Genomic DNA, 20,727 nt, shown 5'->3' on the forward strand with positions numbered 1-20,727 from the left:
CTCAAATTTATAACAGAAAGTGTCAAATGCTTCCTTCTTTACTTATGCACCAATTTTATAGCCTGTTGGACACCATATGCAGGCACACTATAGCAATGAGTAAATCCGAATATTTATTGTAGTAACAAAGAAAGGTCCATTATGGGAGTGGACTCACACCTAGGTACTGAACAGCAAGTCTCATACATTAAAGTAACGACAATATAAAATACGTATTCAACAATAGAATATAATACAAAAAAATAAGAAAGGAAAGCTCAAATACAGAGGTTCGTAATAACACACCCATGCATACTAGTCTACCTCGTTATTCAGTCATTCTACTCTTCAAACCCTATATGCTGGTATGAATTTCCCAATGGGACCTCCTCTTTTAAGATTAATGTCCTAAGATTGGGAACAAACCATTAAAACTGACTAATCTCTCCACAGAAATTAATTAAACCATAACAAATCTCAATTATCTTTATAAGATTTGTTAATGTTGATACTATGAAGATTAGATTTCTGTTTTGCATTGTATTGACATTTAGTGAAGACTTGATTGCACTGAAGGAATTAAATAATTTAGCTAGCATCACCTTCATGATAATGCAGAGGAAATGCAGCAAGTGATACAAGAATAAGTACTGTTAGGATTCACAGGATTTATCAGTCAAATGGTACCGTAGTTTGTGTGAGGATAACATATAAAATCCGACATACAAATTTTCTTTTTTAATCCTTTCCTTTCCTGTGTTCCATTTATATGGATAATATAGGTTTTTCTTGGAAAAACACAATGACAAGTATGGACTGCATTGAGCACAGTACTGTAGTGGTTAACACGTCCATCTTGTATTTGAGATGTGTGAGGTTCGATTCCAGGGGCCAGCTATTCTGACTTTGGTTTTTCGTGGTTTTGCCAAGTCCCTCCAGGAGAATGCTGGAATAGTACTAATTACAAAGTCCAAAAATCTGCTTCCTTCCCAATCCTACATCTTATGTAATTTTTTCAACTTCTGCAACAGGCTAGCCATTTATTCGAGTAGTATTCCAAATGACTGAGTGAGCTCTCCTTTATCAAGAGGAAAGAATATTAGAGGCAATTGCTGAAGAGTGGCAAATGTCTAACAGAAAAAAAAGGAGGGGGGGAGGAGGATTTATTGCAAGAGCTAACAAGGAGTGCGTCCAACTCTGAGGTCATATAAGCAATATGTTGTGACACTGCCAGAAGCCACATGTAAAATCAGGCAGTGGATTATCTGGCAGAACTCCAGCAGAAAGTTAGCTTGGCCTTGGCTGACAATGCCCAACAGGATATTCGGATGGTGAATGGATAAGTGGATACTAAACGCACGTGTGTTTATTGCACAATGGTATACAGTCTAAAGTGGGGGGAAGGGGGGGGGGCGGCAGAGAAAAAGTGAAATGGAAAATAATAGTTCTAATTATTCTATTTAATGAGTGTTCATTTATGATTCATATGTCCATAATGATTCCATTCGCACTGTCAGAGATTATTTCAAGACTTCGAGTTTCAGGTCTTACTAAGATTCAAAACTTGCTTAATAAATTTCGTGGAATGGTAAGTGTTCAAGATAAGAAACGAAAAAGATGCTGCACAATGCTTACAGAAGAAACTCTTGAGGACATTGGACACAGACTGAAAAATTGTCCTAAAAATCTCTTTGGCATCTTTCTCAGCAAATAGGAATTTCCTACACTTTCATATGAGAGGCTAAGTTACTTAAGGTAAAACCGTACAAAATTACTGTAGAGAAGAACTTAAACCCGATGTTACAACACTTCGGATAGATTTTGTGAATGAATTTTGAGTAAAGTGCATGATGGAGAAATTTTACATGAAAATTTCTAATCCCACCAGGAATCGAACCCGGGCCAGTCAGTCTGGAGGCAGACATGATGCCACAGAGCTAACTCGGCAAATTAATTTTTGGCAAGTTAGTAGATGGACTTTGTTGAGAATTTGTCCTGTATTCATTGCATTTTGTGCATCTTCTAAGTATTCCATCCTATAATGACGGCCAGTGAAGAAGTGAAATGCAGCTGCAGCAAGATTTTCTTGGCACTGTCAAAATGTAAGAATGAATATGAAGATCTGCATAGGCTTCTGAAACTGCCAACTGATTCTGGGGAATTCCACCTCGAAGTAGGACACTTCTTGTAAGATTTACAAATATTATAAATTTAATTTTCATATATTACAACAGTAGGCAAACACGCTACACTGGTGGCTACCAGTTATCCAGAAACATTTTTCCATCTATTTTAACCTTTCTTTCTGCTTTATTTACTAACTAGTCTTAGTAATATTACTTGCACCAATCCCCCATGCAAATTCTGTTCCTATGCAGAAAGTGTTATCATTATACTTTTTTTCTGTTTCACAATTTTTTCATTGCCTTTCATGTCTTGTTATCTGAGCATCCAATGCAGCTATTATCTTGCATTGCTATGATGACAAGTCTGAATACAAACCACTATATGAGTTACATAAATTTACATTTAGGCCTTTCTAAACTCAGCTAGTCTTATAGTACTGAATTCCATTTCTGAAAGAAGGTGAAAGGTGAAGTTAATCACCCCCTAACAGTGGAAATGTTCAACATGGGTGAGAAATGACGAATAAATTTAGCTTACAGTATACTCAATCAGAGATAAGTTTATTTTACATGTTGCAAACGTATGACACAGACCTCTGGCTTTACTTAAATTCCAAAAGAAGCCATGTTAAGTTCGTTATAACATCTTTGAAATTCTACTACTCTCAACTGGGTATGAACCAGTGATCCTAGAACCTAACGGTAAGAGTAGTTACCACTCCATCAGTGACAACTACTTATTGAAAAAGTAAAATGGATTGGAAAGGATTAAAATATTATGATGCAATACAAGAATTATTCATTGAAAAATACCGTTGAATAATGTATAATAACTGCTTATAAATCAATGAAAGATACAAAAATTTAAATGTGATGACTAGCAATACAAAGTTCATGAAGCTTAAGAGACAAAGTGCTGTTGTATAAATAATAAAAACTTATACCATACATTAAATTGAATATTTACACGTATTCTGACTGAATCATCTTGAAAATTCAGACTGTTTTGGTGTTCATTTGCAATGATTCCCAGAGTCTCATGTCAAACTGTAGGCACAACTTACAATAAATGAACACAACACTGTTATTATTTTGGCCACACAACAAATTCAATTGTGATATGATGTAAGGTGAATCACATATGGAAACCACAGATTAAATGATACACACATTGTTCACATGATGACTACGGGGGAGGGGGGGGGGGAAGAGAACTTGTTAATGAAACTAAAATTCAGTCAATGTAATGTTAATGATGGTCATGACAAATTTATGAGTGCTAACTTCAGAATACAGGTAAACAAACTGTTCCAGAATTAGTGACTGTGCCATGTCGGCCTCGAACCAAAGGAGACGAGAAACAAGTGATTGGTAAAGATGGCTATGCAATGTATTCCAAATAATTATCCCTGAACAAGAGACTTTGGCTAGCTTAGTGAGTGTTGTTACAAAATATCATGTTAAAATGACTAATGCGTTTAATCAGCGAATAAAGGCGAGTATTTCCCCTGGACCAAAAAATTGTACTTTCCCTTGAAAAAAAAAAAATCAGCGAATGAAACGGAAGTATTTTCCCTCAAATGATTACTATACAAACTTTTCTGTACAGTTTGCCTTGATTTCTCGCACTGTTGTGGCACGGTTTTTAGCTACTTAGCTGTATTCTAAAGTCATTCTTATGAGTTGTATTATTTTCCCAGAATTCTCTCCATAGCAACATTTTAGTATACTCTGTTTACACTCCCTAAAAATTTATTTATTGGCAAGTATGTGATGTGTCAAAATTTTACAGTTTTTTCCAGATTCTGTGAAACAGTACAATAATATATGCAACTGAATGTCAGGAGAGATGAGAGACCTATATTCGTACTGAGTCAAGTTGATAATGGTTTTGTTTTCTCAACAATAAATACTGTTGGAAGCAGAAGAGATTACGAGTTTTAGCTAAGAACATGAGCAGAGGAGTAAATTTATCAATAACTCTGACATCATTAGCTAATAGTCTTCATTAGTTCACAACTACTCAATATGCAGTAAAAAGACACCTTCTTTTACAATCAGTATTGTAATATAATTCTTAAGTATGTATGCTTTGTTTTAATTGGTTATTTTACGACGCTTTGTCAACTATGGTTATCTATCGGTGGAATTAGATGAAGGTCATAATGCCAGTGAAATGAGTTTAGTCCAATGCCGAACGTTACCAGCATTTGTTCATAATAGGCTGAGAGGAAACCAAGGAAAAACCTCAACCACGTAACCTGTTCCAACCCGAATTTAAACCCGGGCCCACTTGTTTCACGGTCAGGCATGGTTACTTCAAAGCGGCAGACAGTATACTTTTTGGCATACGTAAAGATGTTCAGTTTTTAAAATTAAAAAGAAAATTACAGAGGCAAGAGAAAGACAAACTCAAAGCTGTTTTGCAACCGAGATTTTGCAACAGATCGAATACATGTTCAGCAGCAAAATGAACCGGCACACTGTGTGTATATCAGGTTCAGAAAATCCACTTTTCAGCATAGAACATGAGAGGAATAGCCCTAAATTGAATATCTCGTGCAGCTTGATGCATAACAAAGTCATTGCTAGGCGCAGGTTCGATTCCCGCTTGGGCTGATTACTGGTTGGGTTTTTTCCGAGATTTTCCCAACCGTAAGCCGAATGTCAGGTAATCTATGGCGAATCCTTGGCATCATCTCACTATCACCAATTCCATCGATGCTAAATGATGGAGTAGTTGATACAGCGTCGTTAAATAACCAACTAAAAAAAATCTTTGCTCCCTTTTTGCTGAGCATATAATAATAGCTAACATTTATCTGGATTTGATAAAACATTATGAGGTACCTAAACTTAATGACTTACAACCCATGGCGATTTTCCAGCAAGACAACACACCACCACATTGGAAATCACTTGTTCGAGAGTTCCTGGATGAGACATTTCCTGATAGGTGGATTGGACAAGACGGTCTGATATCCTGGCCACCACGATCGCCAGACATAACCCCCTCCAGACTTTTCTCTGTGGGGTTATGTCAAAGACAGTGTGTGTAACACATGGACACATTGAGAAGAAGGATAACTGACACTGTTGCTAGTGTCACCCAAGAAATGTTGCACAAAACATAGTATGAAATTGAATATCGCTTAGAAATTCAGCAGGCAACAAGGGGTGCACATGTGGAAGTGTACTGACATTGCAACAAAACTTTTCGAGTTTGTCTTTCTTTTGCCACAAACCATACAGCTGTAACTGTAGTAGTTTCTTTGTAATAACTTTTGTAATGTTGTAAAGACTTTATGGTCAATCTGTATTAACCCCCTCCCCCGCACTATATATATGTCTCTCTCTCTCTCTCTCTGGCCAGAACTGAGAGGGATCCTTACGCTTAAGCTTGCTTTGATCCATTTTGCGCCCTATATATTATGCAATGATTGTCCAAGTCCAACATATCTTGGGTGGCATTCGTGAATCTGATGCTGACAGGTAGACAATCTTGCCTTAGCCCTGAAAGAGCCAGGTCTCATCTACAGACAAGCAGCCTCATAAGCTCCAAGACACAGAGCCCCAAGCCCTTCCTATACAAGCATCAGAATCTCTTACTGCTCTCAAGACTTCACCTCAGTCTATTTTTGACTATTGCAGATGATAGATGAAATAAGGAGAATGTGGAGAGAGTTGATGGAATGAGAGAGAGAGAAATGGGAGTATCTTGAGAAAAAACCTCTGTAACGTCTGGTTTGTCCATCACAAATTCCATCACAATCTGTCTGGGAATCGAAACTATGCTACCTGAACTGTAGAACAGTGTGCTAGCCTTTGAGCCTCAGACGTGACTGAATTATCATGAAAAATACATGGGAAATACTAGCAAAATAGAGTCCTAGATCAATTAAGCAGTTAAACATACACAGTGCTATAATTTCAATAGCTGCCCACACAATGATAACTAGCAATTCTGTCATATACAACTCATACATCATGTTCACAACTATTTAACAGATGCTATCTCATTCTAGTTCTAGCAATAACTGCTGAGTAAACGACAAGTCGCAGAGGTAAAATTTTTCACCTTTCAGTAAACTAAAATAAAGTATAATCACGTACTTCGAGTGAGAAAAGAAAATATCTCATTCAACAAGTTAATCCACGTGCTATTGCTGATCATCACATGAAGAGCAGCTACTACTGGCAGACATTGTTTCCCAGTAATATTTATCATGTATTTCACTTGAACCAATGACTGAAGACCTCCTTATGCTTGTAAGTTTTTCTACTTCCAACTGTATGGTTATGCTACAACTGTCAAATGATATCGAGTATACCTTAATGTTACAAACTGCATTATCATCACTTCAATCTGACTTTTCCTTTCTTCTGTTACAAGGGTCACTCTAAAAGTAATGCAACATACGAAAATAAATACAAGAGTCACGAAAATGGCACATACTTTCATCCTTGTTCATTCATCTACCACTGTATCGAACAGTTTAGCCAGGAATGAAGTTTCTTCAATTTAAGGAGTTACATCACGTGAATTCGCCAAGGAAGAAGAAACAGTCACCGGTGTGGCTCAGTCGGCTGAGGCACTTGCCCATCTGGAATTGCACTCAAGCGTGGGTTCGATTCTCACTTGGGCTGATTGCCTGGTTGGGTTTTTCCGAGGTTTTCCCCAAATATAAGGTGGGGAAAATGTGTATGTCAGGTAATCTATGACGAATCCTCGGCCTCATCTCAGTATCACCAATTTCATCGATACTAAATAACCGAGTAGTTGATACAGCATTTTAAATAACGAACTTAATAAAAATGAAGACGAATAAGAAAGAAAAGAGAAGAAACTGAAATCTGCACCTTTGGAAATCTGCTGTATATCAATCTACAAACCATGCATTTAATCGCAAAACTTAAGTGAAAAGCCTAATAAAACAGCCCCAATTTTACACCACCAACTGATGAACTCAAAAGACTAAACTCATGGAACAAACTATAATGATGAAGGCTTTTGGTACAACTGTGAAAAAGTTACTGAAAATTATAGGTTCAGAGTTCTAGCACGAAGGTACACTTTTGCTTGTTGCAAAATGGCACACAGTCCTTCAGAAACGTAAAGATTATTGTATATTGTGAAGCTAGCAAATATGTAAAATGAAAAATGATTAAAAACGTGGTGCATTACTTCCAGATTGATCCTTGTGTATATTAATTACAGTAATTCTTTTCAATTCTGGCATTATCTAAGGTAGGACTGTGAACTGGCATTTATTTCAAGTGAAAAATGGAAATTGGCAAATGTATGCATAATGAAGACCAAAATATATACTGGTACAATACGTTGAAGTAAACTTGTATAAATCACTGAAAATTTCAAAATTGCTAATATTTCATACATAGTTTTAAAAAAAAGTCAGAAATGTTTATGGATACTTAATCGGCAATACACCATGTTCACTACTGGTGAACACTGCCTCAATGTGACACTGAGACTGTTTTTTTTTTTTTTTTTCCAGGCAGGAACAGCACATACAAAGAGAAACATCCCTGAGGTTTTTATTAGAATATTTAAGGTTATTTTCCATAGAAAGCCTAAGGACTATACAAGTTTTTTTTTGAAAAGTGATAGCATTTATCCCTATTTGATTCTAGAACATACTTCAGTACAAAAAAATCACACACATCAACATTTCTTACAGTTATGTGGTTCACAATGGAATCATTTAATTAAACCTGATACAAGTATTGTTCAAATTGGGTTCACCTGACGAACTCCACAAACAAATTCTTCCTAGATCTAATTTTTCTCAGATTTCATTGTGGTTTGAGCAACAGATTCCATGACTGTATCAGAAACTCTTTCTGAACCGCTGCAGCCTCCATGTATAAACATACTCGGAATCTCAGATCCGTAATAAATTTTATTGTTCTGAGCTATAGCTTCATACTTCTTCATCTCTAAGTATTCTTTCGTAAGAAGCAGATTGTTTGCCTCTGCTTGTTTCTGTGTTTGGTAGAAATCTGCATCCGAACGACTCTTCTGTCTTGCCAAGTGGATCTCATCTGAGAAAAAAACAAAAAATGTTATAAAAACCAAATATTTGAGATTTGGAGAAATTTTGAACTGTACAGAAGTAATTACTCTCGCACTCTGTATCTCCTCTTATATCTATATCCTTAGTTCTGTTACTCTGGCACTGTCTTCTTAGCTACTCTTATCTGTATCCATACCCATATTTTTATTATCTCTTAATCTCTATACCTAACTGAATCTCTTATTTCTGTATCTACTACAGCATCTCTTTCTATATTCCTATATTTATATTTGTTTCCTCGTCCAATTCTGCCCTCTACCTTTGATAGTCTGTTTTTTTCTCTTTCTCTCATGTATGCCATGCTTTCTGCATTATTTTCTGTTGGAGGAATCCTTGACTACTTAGAGCCCAGATGTTTGGTAAAATGACTTTTATTACGGGTTGACATAGATATCAAATTTATATAGATTTAAATGTGTTTCGAGACATTTAGGAGTGATAGGGACAAATTTTATTTTTCTGTTTAAGCTCTTGCTGCATATTTTTGCATTTTAAGAATGAACTGAAAGTTTATTTATTTGCCATTTTAAGTTATTTTTGACAACACATATTTTCTTGCCTTCAAATTACCTTCTCTTATGCGAGTTCAATATTACATTAATCCAACTTTTTTTTTTTTTTACTCAAACGGCATTACCAGTACACTTAAAATTTCCTCCTGCTCATCAAATGCCACTAGTGAAAAGTGAAAACTGCACTGTCTCAAATACTGGCTTACACGAAATAAAACAAATCTACCGGTTGATGTAGAATGATCACTTTCTTATGGTGAAAACTGTTTTATCCTCTAGAAGGCAGAGTTAAACATCAGAAAATCTAAATGGTAATGTGAAACAAATAGCAAAGTATGTTGCATGAATATCATATAAATTAGATGAAAAATGCATTATGTCTTTTCTTAAACTCATAGTGCCTTTTTCATGTTTTTAATTGCTTTTTTTTCCTGCCTATTTTGACTTTTGTAATTTTATAAGGCGTTTTTCGTGTTGTAATTGCATTTTTTGCGTGTCTATTGTGTCTTCTTTAAATTTACAATGCCTTTTTCATGTTTTTAATTGCTTTTCTTGCCTGCCTGTTGTGTCTTTTGCATTTTTGCCTGCCTATTTTAAGTCTTATAAATGCCTAAACATCCAGGCTCTATTAATGACTCTTCTCATAACACAAGCTTAGTAATTGTGGCATTATGCAAGAAATACCATTAATTGAATTCTCATTTCAGTCTGCAGGAAAATGACTTCGTTTTGACTTTGTATTAAAAGCCAATTCCCTAATTTTCAGGCACATGTATCTTACACAAAACATAATGATATACCTTCTATTTGTGACATCCTCTGCAAAGATTCCTTTTCCATAATTTTCTGATCAAATTGTATTTTTGCAACAAGGGCTTCCTTCTCTGCTTCAATAACGGCTTTCTTACGTTCTGTCTCTGCATCCTTTTCTACAACTTTCTGATGCTGAATAGAGATCAATAGCTTCGTTTTCTCACCTTCCCTGAAAAATTCAGTAAGAAAATAATTTTCACTAGTACAAATTGCATTTGCACATAACCAAGTAACTGGTGAAAAGCAATTAAGAGAAATAAAAAAAGAACATTCGGAGTGATAAGCTTTACACTGTAAGTTCTGTGCATATTGAACGTATACATCTCAAATTTCAGCTTTGTACAATACAGCAAGAAATTATTTAGAGTTAGAAACATCACAAGGTTAGTTAGTAGCATGCTACAGACTTTTAAACAAAACACTTTATAAGATCTTGACTGGTAAGCTTTCATTGATCTATTAGTATTATGTGCCTAAATGTTTGTATACAGATTACATTTTACAAATTTATTAATTATATCATTGCTTCAACCTATGACTGCGTTTTCGAGATTTATTACATCATATACAAAAGAGATGTGCCAATTATATAGTGCTTCTTTGAGGTTATATTATATCGAGTTAATGTTAAAAGTCTTTGTTTCTAAGAGTTTTAATGATGTTATCCTAATGTTGTCAGAAGAAAAAACTAATTTTGACCAGAATAGTTAACACCTGCAGAAAGCATAGTTAAAACCATCCTCATGGCTAAAATTTATTAACAACTTTTATCCTCTCATCAAAAGGACACAATTGATCTGCTTTGCAGCCTATGTGCTTTGGGGACATTCAACCCTAAAGAGCTTGTAATATATAATATACCGTGAAACGAATGGATGCAAGTTCAAATCCTGGTTGGGACAAGGTACCTGGTTTAGGTTTTTCCAGGGTTTTCCTTCAAATCATTAAGAGCAAAAGCTGGGTAACTTTCGGGGCTGGACCGTGACTCATTTCGCTGGCATTACCACCTTCAGCTCATTCAGATGCTAGATGACCATAGCAGCTGATAATAAATAAATAAGTATATATATATATATATATATATATATATATATATAAAACATAAAATGAACCTAAATCACATAAAGCAGTGACCTTTCTATCTCTCTCAAATACAGCGGCATTTGAAGACCTAATGCAACCTTACTCTCTCTTTCTTTTACTGTTTTGTTCACAAAAGACTTTGTAGTCTCAACTGAGACATTCGCCAATTAATGTATCTGTCGGAAAAACATGAAAAGCTAGTCTGTAATGTTATCTGAGCTTATAGCTTATTTCACGTGTCATCAGTATGACACAGAACTATCAGTTTTACCTCTTTTTCACATGAAATCATGCTAAAGAATTTTATTGCCCTTTAAAAACCCAAGGCTTTCAGTTGGGTCTGAACTCATTATTTTCAAATCCTATGGAAAGCACAATAACTACCACACCAAACAGGATGATTTGCAGCAAATTACACAACGATAAATGATTTACACAACTTACATCAATTCATAATTCTTCCTTATAGTTTCAGGAATCTTGGGTTTAGTGACTCTGACAGCTTGGATATATAGTCCAGGTGCCATTTCATTTAAATCCCTCTGCAGAGCTGTTTTAAGGTTCTCATCAATTTGATCGAATAAATCTATGTAAACCTAAAAGAGATACACGTCAAAATGTATCATTAACGATGTACTATACTTTCTTTTGAAACAAGTATTTATTAGTACGTTTCTCAGCTATAAATGGAGTGTCAATTCAAATACTTGGGGTGTAGAATAAGCAGTAATATGAGCTGTTGCCATGTCAAAAGGAGGAGAGCAATGGCCAAGGAAGCTTTTAATAAAAAAAGGAGTATCTTCTGCAGACCTCTGGAAAAAGAACTAAGAAAAAGACTCGTGAAGTGTTTTGTATGGAGTGTGGCATTGTATGGGGCAGAAACAGGGTTATTATGACGAAGTGAAGATAAGCGAATAGAAGCATTTGAAATGTGGATATGGAGAAGAATGAAACATGTGAAGCAGACAGAATAAGAAATGAAGCTGTGTTGGAAAGAGTGGGTGAAGAAAGAATGATACTAAAATTGATCAGGAAGAGGAAAAGTAATTGGTTGGGACACTGGCTGAGAAGAAACTGTCTACTGAAGTATGCACTGGAAGGAATGGTGAACAGGAAAAGAGTTCGGGGCAGAAGAAGATATCAGATTATAGATGACATTGAGATATATGGATCATTTGAGGAGACAAAGAGGAAGGCAGAAAACAGGAAAGACTGGAGAATGTTGGGTTTGCAGTGAAAGACCTGTCCTTGGGCAGAACATTAAATAAAAAAAACGAATCTAGATGCTTATGGAAGCAAGTATAAGCCCTCTTAATGGATATAAATGAAGTGCCAATTTAATTAAGATAAACATGTGTTCGCTTTATAAATGACTGAGAACTACAAAATTTCAAAAAAATGTATTTAGCATTTTGATTTTTCATGACTAAACTCGAATTTCAGACATTCTGGATAAAAGAAAAACTAGCTCATTGATATCCTAAGTAGCTGAAAACATGCACGTAATTTTGAGATTACAATAATACATGTAGGGAATTATATCTTGATAAATTATGATTTCGGGTTTTAAGCTTCATTTCAATGACTAATATGGAACTAATAAACATAAGCATCACTCCATACAATATTAAAGATGACGATTTAGGCTACTTAAAAGCAACGAAAAGAAAAGAAAGCATCTACTTGGGATCTCTCTCGATGCAAAAGAGTGAATTTTTATTTCACACATTTTAAGCGTTATTTATTGTGAAACTCCATTATAAGATGTTAGTACTTATCATGTTTACATTCAGTATTTGCTCTAACAGAGTCTTATCAGAATGTATCTCTGCTGGTGTTGACATTGGCTTCTAACAGTGAACCAGAAAATATGTTATTTACCAGAACACACCACTCATATTCAACACAACGAACAATGTATTATAGCATATCCTATCAGATAATATAAGTTTAGGATAGCAGACAAATGAAAAAGGAGACGATGCCGTACAGAAAACACTTGCTTGGATTGCTTTCATGTTATATTTTCATATTCTGTTCATATAATCGCATTGAAAGCGCATACAAAACAAAATATTATATAAACATTCAAAAGTTTAACTGTAAATATAGTTGTGAATAATAAAGAAGTAACAAAGTTCTTCTATCAACATTTTACATATCTTTGGCATCCAAACAATGTAATATTATTGGAAAAGTGAGTAGCAGTAACAGATAGCAATTGAAGAATCACATAGATAGAATGGACGAAGAAGACTCTATTAACAAAAATTATGAGGTTCAAATCTGTCTTCAGACAGTTGACTAAACAACAGCAATAGTAGCTTTATGTTTCTTAAATATTTTGAAAATCATACTGCTCTCTCTCTCTTAAAAAAAACAAGAAACATTAAATAACTGTAGAGTTCCAAATTATAAAACTGAATGAAAATATATAATATTAAAAGTTCGTAATTAGGACATATACAATTATGTTAATTAACTACTGATTCACATAATTATCCAACTTCCACATAAAACTGCATTTAATATTATCTAACATATTATGCCCAAACAGAGATGAGAGGAATCATTATTATGTACTCGAAAAAAGTTGTGAAAAAGCATGATTTAAGACTTTCATGATGTTCAACATGGTGTGAAATCATAGGTTTTGCACTGTGTCACTAATGGAGAAAATGCAACATTCGGAGGAAATTATCAGCTCCATCACCAAGGGAAGTGTGAAAGTGTGAAAAGGGGAATCTATCTGTTGGATCCATTATCAGACTTCGACAGATGGCTCACCTTTCCCTACCCTTCCTGATAATGGTATCAATATGTTGCCCTGAAACGTTTTTGCATCTATAATGTAGTGTAAAAACAAGAAAGTCTCGAACAGATCATGGAGCCTGAACATAGAAGTGGATGATAAACACTGTTTACAAAATTTACCAAGCTGGCATATTCAATTCGATAACACATTCGTAATGGAATGAACTATTATTTTTGGATATTACTAATATTGAAAACTTTAATTTTGCACCACTTATAAATTAAGATTTCTTCAAACATAAAAAACGTAAGAACTGAACATTCAATTCAATAACACATTCGTAATGGAATGAATTGTTATTTTTGGATATTACTAATATTGAAAACTTTAATTTTGCACCACTTATAAATTAAGATTTCTTCAAACATAAAAAACATAAGAACTGAACTCGCGAGCAGACATTTTTCAAGTTTCTCGTACTTGTTCTTCCTGGCAAGTATTAATGCTTTTGAGAAATGTTACAGTCTATACAAAAGATTTTAATTTTCGTGTCATCTTTTCATGGAGCAACCCAATGATCTTTTACCACGAGGACAATAATACATAACTGTTTTAGGGATCATTCTCTTTAGGTGTTCTTGCCAATTCCTCTGCTATTTACAGCTGTATCCTCAGATTGGCTCAGTTTTAAGATATTTAAAAATATATCTTCATTTTTTATACAGTTTCACTTGATGACTACTGATGTTCATCCCACAAACTTCATCTGTCTCTCTAGCTCAAACATAAGTGTTTTTGCCCTAAAGATAGTTTGAAAACGGACGAACATTATTTTCCTTAAGAAAAAAAAGCATATGATATTATTTTTACTCACTCTTCGGAGAAAAAAATCCTTATATGTTGTAGGCCAGCAATTTATCATCATGTAAGTTTTTAATTGAAATAAAGTAAAAATAAAATACATTCTTAAAATTGCAGTTACTTCTTCTACTATTTCGTACATTACTTCATTTTTTTGAAAACTTGTTATATAATATTTTACAAAATATAAGCAAATCTTATTTTCATACATGAAGTCATACAAAACAGCTTAGGACTTGAAGTTCAAGCTATGGAGAACAAAAACCTGTGATAATTACAAACACAAGGATATATACAAGGCAATTTCCACCACAGTTATTAAATTATCGACAAGATATACATTCACGGACACAAACATGCACACCTGTTGATAGAATAATAAATGAAGTGTCCCTGTGTTTCTGGTCATAATTCCAGTTTGGTTGTATCTCTTAAGCAACTGAGGTATTTCCTGAAACAAATTTAATGTACCTCGTATGTCAAAAAAATCAATTTTACAGGCGAGTGAAAAAAAAACGTTTTAGTATCTTGATAAACAACAAATGTCTGACATAAGAGGATATTTAAATCGCTTCTTGTGAAGTTTGTCTCCATGCAGTGATTTAAGATGTGTTTGAGAAGGTTAGGGAAAACTTGATTGATAGAAATAAAGTGAAATCTTATTTTCTTAATTTTTTTTGACATACAATGTTGCTTTTCAACACCGTTGATACACTGTATTGAATCCTTAATAACACATCACCCTCCTGACAAAATATTATTTCCCTCCAACAAACAAAGCACTCCCTAGAAATATTTCAATGTTGTTCTGTGCCATACTATTATAGGAGATATAAAATGTTTGATGCTCTGTATTTCAAATTCAAGATGTTGGAGTCAAATTCAAGTTTGAGAGAAGACCTCAATTGTTATAACTCTAACTGTATTGCATGTGCAAATATTGAAGACCACTGGCCAAAAAGAGTTATCTCCATGTTGTACATAAGAAAATCTTACCTCTTGCAAGTTGTGGACACTGCAGAACTGATTCAGTTCGTGGTGTACTTTGTTGAATATTAGTGTTTTGTCATAATCTGCAGTGTAATTCTTCACAATATCATATACTGCAACATAAAATCACATGTAGTTAAAAAACACTGGAATGGTAATACAAACTGTTCACTTTAAAAGCACGTAATTCACCGTGAGAAAAAATTTAGCCTACAAATTTGTTTTGTGCTCACACATCACATGAGAAACCTTTTGCTTTTTAATTTTGAAAAATAAATATATGTAGGCCTATAAGAAGTCTGTAATATTTCTGTGTTAAGAACCACTAGTCCACTACTGTGGAGTAACAGTTAGCATGCCTGACTGTTAAACCAGCAGGCCCGGGTTCAAATCCTGGTTGGGACAAGTTACCTGGTTGAGGTTTTTTTACCGGGGTTTTCCGTCAACCCATTAAGAGCAAATGCTGGGCATCTTTCGGCGCCTCAATCCTGGACTCATTTCGCTGACATTATCACCTTCATCTCATTCAGGCTCTAGATAACCATAGCAGTTGATAAAACATCGTAATATAACCAATAAAAAAAATAACCACCATACTATAAACATTTTTGTTTTCGAGACCATATTTCATTTTGATTATTTATTGAACACCTTACAAAAAAGGTTTTCCACTAGGCCTACTTAAAGAAAGTATTTCAGTATCTCGAATAATATTGTCATAACTTCTGTTAACCAAAACATTTTCTTCAGACTGTTTTCACTGCTGTTTTACGATTTGTAAATGTGCAATTTTGTTCTTGATATTGAGACACTGACCTTTGCGAGTGAATTAACATCTTGAACACAGTTCACTGTTCTGTGTTCGTGGAAAGAACAAAGTTTTTAATAACATATTTCTGACAAAAGATTAATTCTGGGACATGCAACATCTGAACTGAAGTAAATTAGCAAAGTACTCACCACTGCTTGCACTAAGAATATTAACTACTTCAATTCGATCAAAGTATATCATTACTCCTCCACTCGTCCCACATGGCACATTCTTAACCTCATCTGTCTGTAGCGTAACCTGCAATAAGTTAATAAGTTAGTATATATTCATTAGTCATGCCCACATTAAAGAAAATCATTCTGTAATCACAATACACTATTTTACAGCACAATTTCACAGTCTACATTAAATTCAAATTGGTTAAAACTCATAACAGTCTTCACAAATTTCAAAACACTGTCTTACCATCAGTGTTCAATGGTTTTAAACTCATTTAATCTTCGTAAAAAAAAAAAAAAAAAAAAAAAAAAGGGCAGAATGAGTGGTGTCACATATGCCACTGGAATAGAGGTATGATAAATAACATGCCCATACATATTAATGATAAATAATAATATACATAAAGGTCAAATGACTTTATTGTCAAATACCTGGCATTAGAAAACAACATAATATACATAAAAAAAAATTGTTTGACGGTTCAATGCAGTTTTTTTAAGTGGTAAGGCAATCTTTTATAATTGAAGTTGCCTCCCATTGCTACTGCTAACACTTAGATCTGGCAACACACGAACCAGTAAGATCGTGTAGCATTAATTCCGTGAAACATATTCTTTATGGGAACCTGACTATTTAAAAGGTTTGCAACCTATTATTGAGTCATATCTAGGACAAATATACATATGTTACCCAACATGATACAGATGTTCAGTTGTTTAAATTACTAGAAAAGCTACACTTGAAATTAATTCTAGTGGGATAGAAAAAGAAAGGGCACATTCTTAGACAATTTTTAGTGGTCAATACAGAGAATCCACCAGTCACTGAACGAATATTGCACACTTTTATCACTGCCAATGTGGCGCTATGGACAAATTTTCGATACCTACTTTTATCACAACCACAACACATTTCAATTATTATTGTAACTATATACAATATATAGAATTATTACTACATTAAAAAATTTAATATATCACAAAACATACACTGAAAGAACTAAATGTAATTATTACGAAAGTCACCATCCTTTCTCGAATTACGATCCACTTCCACTAAATGGCTACAGACACGAGAAGCAGGGCCGGCAATACATGCAAACGAAATTATACTAAATGTGAGGGATGTTACTACAGGTGTGTAGTATTAATTGCCAGGTTAGGTTAGATTAGGTGTGTACTGTGTGACAGGTTAAGTTCGGTTTGATTAGGTGTGTAGTATCATTACTATGTTGGCGACACTGAAACCCACTGTTACATTAAAGAAATATGGCCGTATTCTTCATTTACTCGCGATTTTCATACATAAGGTACGCATGTAGGGCGGGTTGGGAGGGCTTACAACTCTCCCAGTGATCACATCAATTTCTACTAATCAATACTACAAATCCAAGGCATTTTCAAGGTATTTTATCAAGTTCCTATAGTGGCTGGGATATAAGTAATATTCAAAAGCCTAAACTAACCTAACCTGTCATAGATTCGTATATGCAAGGAATATGAAAAGTGAGTATCTTGATATTAACACTTATAAAAATTCGAGTGTACACTAACATGAAACTTTGGTAATGTCACCTAAGTTACGTTGATATGACTGAAAAAAGATCTGTCAAACAGTTAAAGGTGCACAAGCGGAGTACAAAGGAAGTACTTATTCCCTAGTTTAGCGAATTATTTTGTCACTCAGGTATGACCTTTCAATTGCGACAATTGAAGTCTATTGTTATTCAAAATCTAGTAAAAAATATCGCAACATGAAGTTATGTTCTGTAGCCCAAACAAATTTAATGAGATGATATAGCATCAAACTAGGTCTACGTAGTCTTGGACAGGTATTCAGACTATATAGGCCTAACATCTTGACATTGTATCATAAATAATACTTTGCAACGAGAATAAGAATTCTGTTGTGTGTAAAACAGTGTAGCTGCAATGGAACATTAGACTTTTGCACATAATTTATTCTATACCCTACAGAAGACAGTAGCTACTGAGACTTCACTTACTTGTACAGCTCTGTAAGTTGTAATGAAAGGAATCATCATATGGAATCCAGGTTGACTGGTATTATGAAGTAAAGCTCCTCCCTAAAACACATAGTCATAGTTTAAAAAATACGATAGAAAGGTATATTGTCACATCACTTAAATAGGATAAATCGCATTAAAGAGAACGCCAATAGGGGAAGTTATCTCCACCCACATGAAATGTTCATTTCGACACAACACTCACGTATCACGTAGTGTGTCTGGTGAGCTAGTTGGGGAAAAGTGGAAGGCGTGGTGGGCGGAGCATCTGCGTTCTGCTTAATGCGATTTGCCCCTTAAATAATCTCAACTAACCCACTAACCTTGTCACATACCTCGACTTAATGTCACTTAGCTATCCACTCATTTAATCCATATAACTCATAAAGAACGTATATGACAAGGTTAGTTAGGGATTATTGGTTAAATAATATAGAGTATAGAGTACACAAACAAATTTATTGTAGACTAAACTGTTTCTCAGAAATTATTCAATACTAACCCTATAGTACACTCCAACATGGCCTTCTTCTAGTTTATGCAAAGAAAAATTAAGAACAATTCCCATAACAATAAAAAATCCAGCTAGCACTCCAACCATTTCGGCCATTATTTACCCTGAAAAAAGCAAAGTAAATAACGTTACATACCGGTAAAGCAACAATTTATTTGAACATACACTTAGAAATATTTTACAATTTGATTGGCCACATGTATGCAGTCATAATGAAATAAGTAATCCAAGTATTCAATACGACGAGACACATGTTACCTCACATGATAAATTTATTAGTTTCCTTCGTTATTTCTTTTTAAACTTCCAGTACGGTCTGTGGGCGTGCCAAAACATAAAAACGTCGCTTTCTGAATAAATGAAAAACTGTGGAAAGCATTGTTTGTTAAAAACTTACATTCACACTGTAATTATACATTTAGTAACCATCAACTAGCGTACGCATAAATAAAATATACAGACAAAAATACATTACATACCCCTCTTCAGCACGCAGCAGGTCATCAGCTGCCTAGCTGCATAGCGCCATATCTACAGTGCCAACCACAAAACAACAAAATAATGTGCCACCTGACTTACCAATATTCCAACACAATTATAAGAGAAAACATATGAAATAAATAGTTTCTAGAAGTTTTGAATTTTTAATTTATTTAAAGATTTAAATATACAAATAATTAGCTACAAGTTCCTTCCAATTTAGATAAAATATCAGGATCAAAGTCAAAATTTGCAACTTCAAAATCAAATTTGGCCAGACTGATTTAAAAACTAAGCCCGCTAAATATAAAATATCTGATAAGTTGAAGAAAGCAGGAAATGAGATTAATAATTCACAATAATTAAATCCTCTGATTGAGGTTCTGGCTGATATGTACATCTATTATTTTGTTGTTCTGTGATTATCAAGCATTACATCTCACTTGATATGTGTTGAAGGAATAACAACTGTTTGTATGCTGTAGTCTCTGTGTAATATCACTAATATGGAACTAGTTGGCGATGTATGCAATGGAGGGGGAAAGGAACTGGTCCCCCTACCCTATTATCTCCTGGCTAGTTGCTTCATAAGTGGTGCCTTGTTGGTATCAGTTGTGAGGTTCAGACCTGTCTTCGGACAATTGACTAAACAACAACAATTTATTGACGCTTAAAATCTTTCATTTGAATGCAATTTTTATGATAACTTATTACTTATGTAGGCTATTCAATTTTTTAATATAGCTACATGTAGGCCTGCTGTTAAGCAGGGCTTTAGTTAGGGATTTCAGATTTTCAAAATAAAGAACTGGGACACTTGGTTCTATGTACACAAATATTTTAGTAACGGTATAACAGCAGTTCCATATTATGTAAGTTTACATTTAAATTTTTTGGGGTTTAAGGTGCACTGTATTGGTTAGGTTTATTTTTATAATAGCCTAACTATCAGATTTAGTTCTCAGAATTGGCATACCAGTACAACACGTTTTCTCAGTGAAAATCAATTTCATTCACAAAAATTCGTGATAATATTATAATTTTGTCAAGTAAACCCAGTGTTATCTTTGTCCTCAACATTAGTCATACATGGGCCAGTGAGCCAGTCAGATTTTCAGTTTCACATGAATTCGTTGATTTGGAGGTTGAGGGTTTGTTTAGGGTATTTCTCGGAAGGGTGAACAACAATTTTCAAGAGTATGATGTTAGACGATATTATTTCAATGAACTTTATACAAGTAAGTTCCTTGTAATATGTTTTCAATAACAAAATTGACTTAATGGTATTTACTTGAAGGGTGTTTTTTCTTAGATCCATAAAGTGTTCATCTGAGAGAAAATTTTTTCACTGAGAACGTTTGAGCTAATCTTAGTCAAGCCAAAGGATAACAACACTTGAATATGCTTGTTATGAGTCCAGGTTTCCTTTCTTAAGTGTGCAAAAGTTTCCTACCATCTTGCTGTTACACTTTTATGTATACTGTTCAACTTTCTGATTTTTT

The 20,727-nt window shown here is 34.3% G+C and overlaps 1 protein-coding gene across 2 annotated transcripts; it reads right to left on the minus strand.

Annotated features, from left to right (window-relative positions):
- Positions 1–771: 771 nt before the first annotated feature.
- Positions 772–19,289, minus strand: LOC138712096 (erlin-2-B-like). Of its 2 annotated transcripts, none has more exons than XM_069843490.1 (8): positions 19,225–19,289; positions 18,734–18,849; positions 18,211–18,291; positions 16,175–16,283; positions 15,221–15,327; positions 11,053–11,204; positions 9,513–9,694; positions 772–8,168 (listed from the first exon to the last, which is right to left on the minus strand). In XM_069843490.1, the coding sequence occupies exons 2-8, from the start codon at positions 18,839–18,841 to the stop codon at positions 7,903–7,905; spliced, it is 1,005 nt and encodes a 334-aa protein (XP_069699591.1). In that variant the 5' UTR covers positions 18,842–18,849; positions 19,225–19,289; the 3' UTR covers positions 772–7,902. The 2 variants fall into 2 exon arrangements, with proteins under 2 accessions (XP_069699591.1, XP_069699592.1); XM_069843491.1 differs by lacking the exon at positions 19,225–19,289 and adding an exon at positions 19,004–19,125.
- Between the last annotated feature and the right edge of the window lie 1,438 nt (positions 19,290–20,727).

The sequence above is a fragment of the Periplaneta americana genome, chromosome 13 (assembly GCF_040183065.1).
Source record: "Periplaneta americana isolate PAMFEO1 chromosome 13, P.americana_PAMFEO1_priV1, whole genome shotgun sequence".
Lineage (NCBI taxonomy): Eukaryota > Metazoa > Arthropoda > Insecta > Blattodea > Blattidae > Periplaneta > Periplaneta americana.